Source organism: Triticum dicoccoides, chromosome 4A (genome assembly GCF_002162155.2).
Source record: "Triticum dicoccoides isolate Atlit2015 ecotype Zavitan chromosome 4A, WEW_v2.0, whole genome shotgun sequence".
Classification (NCBI taxonomy): domain Eukaryota; kingdom Viridiplantae; phylum Streptophyta; class Magnoliopsida; order Poales; family Poaceae; genus Triticum; species Triticum dicoccoides.
The window spans coordinates 585,596,864-585,603,386 of record NC_041386.1 but is presented as its reverse complement, the minus strand read 5'-3'; the positions used below and the strand labels follow the sequence as shown (position 1 = coordinate 585,603,386).

General features: G+C 46.0%; 1 protein-coding gene across 1 annotated transcript; it reads right to left on the bottom strand.

Annotated features, from left to right (window-relative positions):
• Positions 1 to 214: 214 nt before the first annotated feature.
• On the bottom strand, positions 215 to 5,160 carry LOC119287007. The gene is made up of 9 exons (XM_037566481.1): positions 4,800 to 5,160; positions 4,299 to 4,385; positions 3,812 to 4,198; positions 3,562 to 3,697; positions 3,267 to 3,429; positions 2,079 to 2,207; positions 1,145 to 1,339; positions 876 to 998; positions 215 to 774 (listed from the first exon to the last, which is right to left on the bottom strand). Exons 1-9 carry the CDS (start codon positions 5,041 to 5,043, stop codon positions 673 to 675), a joined length of 1,566 nt encoding a protein of 521 aa, XP_037422378.1. The 5' UTR covers positions 5,044 to 5,160; the 3' UTR covers positions 215 to 672.
• Positions 5,161 to 6,523: the final 1,363 nt, after the last annotated feature.

The following is a 6,523-nucleotide window of genomic DNA, read 5'->3' as shown; positions in this document are numbered from 1 at the left end:
CTCTTTTTGAACGCCTGTTGGAGATGCTCTTAGGTGTGGCTAAAACGAAACAACCACCTAACTTTGATCAAACTAGCCTAACTAACTTAAGGTGTGACTGAGTGTGGTAATGCGTGGCTATGAACCAAACAGCCCCGCGGAGACAAGGGCAGGCAAAGCTCGCTGGAGATGGTTAAGGCTTCAGGGAACTTCCGAACCAACCAACTCAACATCATGTGTTCCAGGCTTGCAGAACATGCTCCATTATTTTTCGTCTCATGTGAGATCATGAGGTATGGGTTACACTTATACAACGCCTCCGGTGTTCACATTCCACACCATTGCAAGCAGCTCGCGTTCACCACAGATCCTCCTCATGTTCCAGGTGCGCCCGACCCTACCTATTTTTTGTTTCGAGACAGCGCATCTAAACCTACCATTTCACGGGCAAATTAGCCATATTTACTAACTCCAGAATCACGGGCAGCAACAACAGCAGAGGCAATCGGAGCTCATGTAATGATATACAGATTTACATGCAGCCGCTCGCGCTTCTTACGGCGGTGACCAACGAGTCCGCCTCCGGTTTCCTGGCCGGAGACCTCGAGGGGCCTCGCCGCGCCTTGGCATGATCAGGCCACCTCCCAGATCCCAAACAAACAATGGTTAGCTGGTCCTTGCAAGTCACCAAGTTCAGGCACCGTTTGTCATCAGGGGCTGATACTTTGCATAATCTATCCCGTTCAACCTAACACAGCACAAGACCTGCTCAGGCAGTTCTTCAGGTTTGTTTCCCTGCAAAGTGAGAAAGAAGCGAGCACAGTAAATAAACTATCTTTGCATATAGCAAAGTGAAAGGAGGTATTAGCTCAGAAACAGTTGTATGAGTGGCATACCTGGATGGTTAGCCCAACATCTAGCATGCATATTTTTAGCCTGTCCAGAAATGTCTCGAAACCTTTCCTTGAGATGTAGCCAAATCTATGCATGTCAATGTCAACCTCGAAGTAGTTATCACCCTGCACAGAAAGATAAAATGCTTTCACGCTCCTTGTACAAGTAACAAAAGTACAGGACCTAATGGTATCTTATAGCATTGCACTTGTTGCTCGGTGGCGCACTACCTAAGTGCTACTACTAGAAAGGTACTAAAAGCACAACTAACCAGGAAAAATTGATGCTGAGGTCTAGAAAGCACAGGCTTCTCGTTGTATGCATGCATTAGCTTCCTCTCTGCGGCACTTAAAGGAAGGTCCTCCAGATTAGCCACCCGTCCAAGTATCTTCAGCCGTTCCCGAAATGATATACTTGTTTCCATAGGAAATCCTTTTATTTTTTCTACATCATCATCAACCAACCTCTGTTTGGAAAGTCAAACAAGAAGAGTCACAATGTTGTCGACTTCTAAAAATAATTAGTACAGGAAAAGGACTGGCTACATATAGAAATTCACGAGTGCTTTCAAATGCAAAAGTGCCTCTGCTAAAAATGCCAAAGATGGCCATTAGCAGATTATCATTTATAAATTGAACTCCTGAATAAACCTCCTTTACTGAAACCACATTTTATAGTGTCAGCCATCAGTCAGCAATGCATGAAAATGTGTAGAATACACCTTTTATAGTTTTTATCTTGATCAACTATAGAGTTTATGCCTATAAAGTTGACCCTACAGCCCATAACTTACAAGAAAATGCAGTATATACCTATTTACCTTTGTAAAATATAAAGGTTTTAGCTCTAGGCCTGAAATCGCCTTTCAGTTATCACTAAAGCTGGTATTCCCAGGTTTAAATGCAGGAAAAGTTTGTTCATCAACTTAAGAATATTCTATATTTCCTGAACAATATCATTCTAATTATTTTATCCATTTCAAACATCTAGAGAAGCTACTCACTGGGCATTGTATCAATTTTTCACCACATTCAGAAACTGATTAGAAAATGGCCATTCTCAACATAAGGATATTATACCAAACAAATAGCATCTGCACTACGGCATCCGAACTATCATCTTCATTACATATAGCTAACTTATATATACAGAATGTAAATAGTTGGCGAAGCTGTGAAATATATGAGAACCATCAAAAATCTTACTCTGATATTCTCTATGAATAAGGGTGAAAGCTCTTTTGAGTAACCTTCGGAAAGCCTAAAATACAAAACAAAGCTCATGCCTTCCCCATCGGTTTCATTCTGAAAGAGCGAAGCAGGATATAGTGGAACCTGATAAAAATGCACAAAAGGCGACATTGTCAAACCACTGATTAATACTCCCTCCGTTCCAAAATAGATGACCCAACTTTGTACTAAAGTTAGTATAAAGTTGAGTCATCTATTTTGGAACGGAGGGAGTATGTGACAGGGGCAAAGAATGTCAGTAGGAAAAAATCACTCCAGTTAAGCATAAATTCAAATTCATCAATCTTAATTACTCAACTGACAATTTACTGAACTACTGCAAGAGAATTCAGGCACCCTTTAGGTTGATCAGGGGCTCTATCATGCCCGTTTGTATCATGGAACCTGATACTGGGAGCACTAACGACTCTTTGGAGCCTAGTTCAAAGCCATGTGGGGCGAAATTAAAGCTTGTTGATTTCTTTTGTAGGATGAACAAGACATTGCCTCTCTTAATCAGGTTGCTTTTTTCTGAAGACAGAGCCACAGAACCTCCTTTCCCCGTTGGCCTCTACTTTTTATAGCAGTGTCCTTATCTTGAAAGTTAAAGTATTCGTCGTGAACACACTGTCTCAGCTATTAATCATCCAGGGGTCACATAAGCAACTGGTAGGAGGGGGAGTGGATGTACAAGCCCACTGCCCACCAACCAGGTTCAAGTCCTCTTCAACTTGAAGTTGGCACATAGCCACGTACTATTCTACTACTTAATTAAATCAGTAACGGGTTCCTCTTTCTCCTAGGTATATCCATCAAATGCAAATACCTAACATGTTGCAGCCTTGTCAAATACAAATATACAATAACTTCTATCGTTTGTAATGCTACTATTTGATTATGTACAAACTGCACATCATATTAAAAGCATAATAACAGCTAAACCTAAAAAGATGGCTCAAAGGATGTAAAACACACAGTTACATCTTCACATATTTCTACCCAAACAAACAAGAGTTTTCACATGTAATTATTACAGAAACTAAGAAACACTAGAAAGGAACTGCAGGCAGAACCTTAGCTCTGAATCAGTAAATCAACAATGTTGTTAACTCTTGAGAATATATTTTGACAAATGTGTAACTGTTTAGCAGAGTCTTAACACACCTGTACATTGACCACCAAAAGAGGTGGGAGTTTGCTGGAGGTTTGAATATCAGGAAGCTTGACAAATCGAGATATATGATGGAGTTTTTGCGGCGATAAGTATACATCAACTCCAAATGGATAGTACGCCGCACAATTTTGAGCAAGCTCTTTCTTTTTATCCCTGAAGAATTTCAATTGAACCAAAGGTCAGTCACTTCCCAAAAGAATCCAGCCTTCCCAAATAAATGTGCATTGTGAAAATGAACAAGGTTGCTAGTACGTACTATGAAAACAATCAGTGAATGATGTTTACCTGAGATAGTTAGATCCCCGGACTCTGAATGTACCAGGATCAATATGAGACCAGCTATTCAGCACTTTCTTTTCCAGCAAACATAACTGTACTTGAGAACCTGCTAGAGGCCTTTCAAGGAAATCCTTTGTAGACACTGAACAAAACACAAATGTTTCTTTAGTAATTTTATTTATGATGCCGGTGTAATTGAGCTTTTAGGAAGAAGAGAAAAACTATGTGACCAAATGATGGATGAAGAACTGCTTACATAGCGTGGACGACGGGTTGGCTTCCCCGGACTTCTTCTTGAAGGAAAGCTTCAACGAAGGCATCTTCATCGAATGAGTCGGGCTTGTGGAAAGCGCCCTCTTCTTCTCATTCACACCAACAGCAGAGGCCATACATGGCAAACAGTTATTTGGCAGGAGACCGCAATTGTCCAGTATCCCTCCACTATTTGGGCTAGCACCACCTGAAACACTCACCCCATCCTCATGGCTAGCAGAGGGCCTCGCACCGTTCTCCAAATTCCCCTTTGGCAGCTCACTGGACCTTGGCTTCCTATGGTGGTCTTCAGCTCCGTTGAAGCTCCCACCATTGGCATCCCTCATACTCAATGCGGCTTCGTTCTCGAAGCCGTTGAGTGAAAAGGCATCTGCAGAGTAAACAGAAAAGCTCAACAGGCTTGAAATCAACACATGGTGGCGCATAGCCAGGCAAGTACATTGCAGAGGTATAATACGGAGAGTAGTTACCATCTTGCACGCTGTGGAAATCGTCCTCGCCGTCTGACTCGCTGATGGCGAAGGAGTCGTACCAGGCCTCCTCCATGCTCCCGGTGACTGCAGGAAAGGAAGTACCCAATTCAGCGTCAGGTGGGTGAGAATTCGGACTGGCGAGAGTACAATGCCACGAATCGCCATTGATGGCCGCAATAAACTGGCATGTACTTAACCACCGTAGTGCCAATTACAGCGCCGAGTGAAATTCAATAATCGATCGATGGATCGATTCGGAAAAAAAAAAGTCCCCGGCCGTGGCTAGATAGATGCGCACGATGCGCAGATGCAGTAATTTAATTTAATCCCCAACAAGGACGGACGCGCGCGCGCAATCTCACGCCCCCCATGGTCCCCCGGGCCGAGATCAAATCTATCTATCTATGCCCCGAACAAGCAGAGGCGGAAAGGACGATTGGCGGAAAGCAAAGCAGCGGGGAGCGCATCCCACCCACCCTACCCTACCCACCCACCCACCTTGGAAGGCCGGGTTGCTGTAGGTCCGGCAGTCGCCGGAGGCCGAGGCGGAGGGGTCGGGGGGCCCCTCGGCCTCCTGGATGGTCTCCATGGAGGCGGCGCGGGAGGGCGCCTTCCTCCGGCCCTTGCCCCCGCGGCGGCGGCGCCTGCGCGAGGAGGCCCCCCCGGCCCGCGCCGCCTCGCCGGAGCGCGGCGTGCTGGGCTTCCCCACGCACGCGCTCGGCCGCGACACGCACGTGCCCATGCCCGCCCGAGCCGGGGCCCCCCGTCGGCCGAGATCGGCGCGGTGGCGGGCGCGGGGGAAGGTGGCGGGCACGGCGCTGGGCCTCGTCCGCGTCCGCGTGGGGGTGGAGGGGGTGGAGATCGGTGCGGTTGCGTGGGAGATTTTTGTTTTTATGGGCGGGCGGGCGGGCGAGCGAACTCTGTGGCTGTGGAGGAGGGGTAGTAGGGGGAGGTGGTGGTGGTGGTGATGATGGAGGAACAGGGGGACGCTGGCTGCGTGCGTGTATGGGCTCGGCTCGCCTTCCCACACGACTGCTGCGGGGTGGGGGGAGATGGAGATGGAGATGGAGATGGAGATTATGGAGGGGAGGCGCCGCTCTCCTGGACGCGGTCCTTGGTGGGTGGTCTGCCTCTGCCGCTGCTGCTTCCTTTTGTTCTGGTTGGGTTCGGGTGGGGCCCACGGCTTTTCTTTTCTGGTGGGAGTTAGGCTGGTCATCGTGGGGAGTAACTTAGGCTGCCCGTAATGGGAGTATCATAGATAGTATCATGCATGCCAACTAAGCAATTTTGATGAGGTGGTATAGAATTAAATGAAGAAAAAGAGGCTTGAGTATCATATCATAATACCATATATCATATTAAATGATGTGCTACTTTGTGTCATGCATGACAATAAATATAGTCCTCTACGATACCAACATATGATACTATGCATTAGAGATATAGTATCATAGACTAATATCATATGCATGATACTAGCATATGACACTAGTCTAAATTACTACCCTCATAGTGCAAAGTATCTTAGTAGTAGTGTCATAGTTTGTTTCATTTATTGTCTTATAGACCCATTTTGCCCCGGGAAGCGCTATGTTACAGTAACATATTATATTAATCCAAGCACCTCTCTCTTCATTAAATATTTGCCACATAAGCAAAATTATTTTGGGATGTGTTAAGTTACTACCTAAATTACCTCCACTATGGCTAGCCTTAGGGGCAGGCTTTTCTCTGCGGGTGAGTGACGACCTTTTTTTTTTAAGGGAAAAAAAATGCGCTCGCATGGTGGTTGTCCGCCGACGCAGGGGCGTCTCCGGCGGCCGCAATGGGTGGATTTTATCTCATTTTTATGCCCGAACACGTTCGGAATTTTGGATACACAATGATGTCCTCCAATTTAGGTTTGAATTGTCCAGTGTTACACTGCACGGTGGCCGCACGAAAAGTACGTTGACCATTGGGAAAAAGTGAAGGCCATGTGCGTGCAATTTCGCGAGTTGACCGTTGACTAGATTTACCAGATTTGGGTGGTGGGGGAGAAAAAGTCAGTGACCAACTCAACGAAGCATCCATTCGGATCCAGTGCACGCGTACCATGGGGGGCTTGTGGTCCTTCACCAATCACAATCCTATTTCTTGCCAACATTTGGTAGTACGATGCTACCGTCAGGTCTCCGTTTTACTACGTGTTGAAAACTTGTTTCTCCTTCCTCCACTTTTGG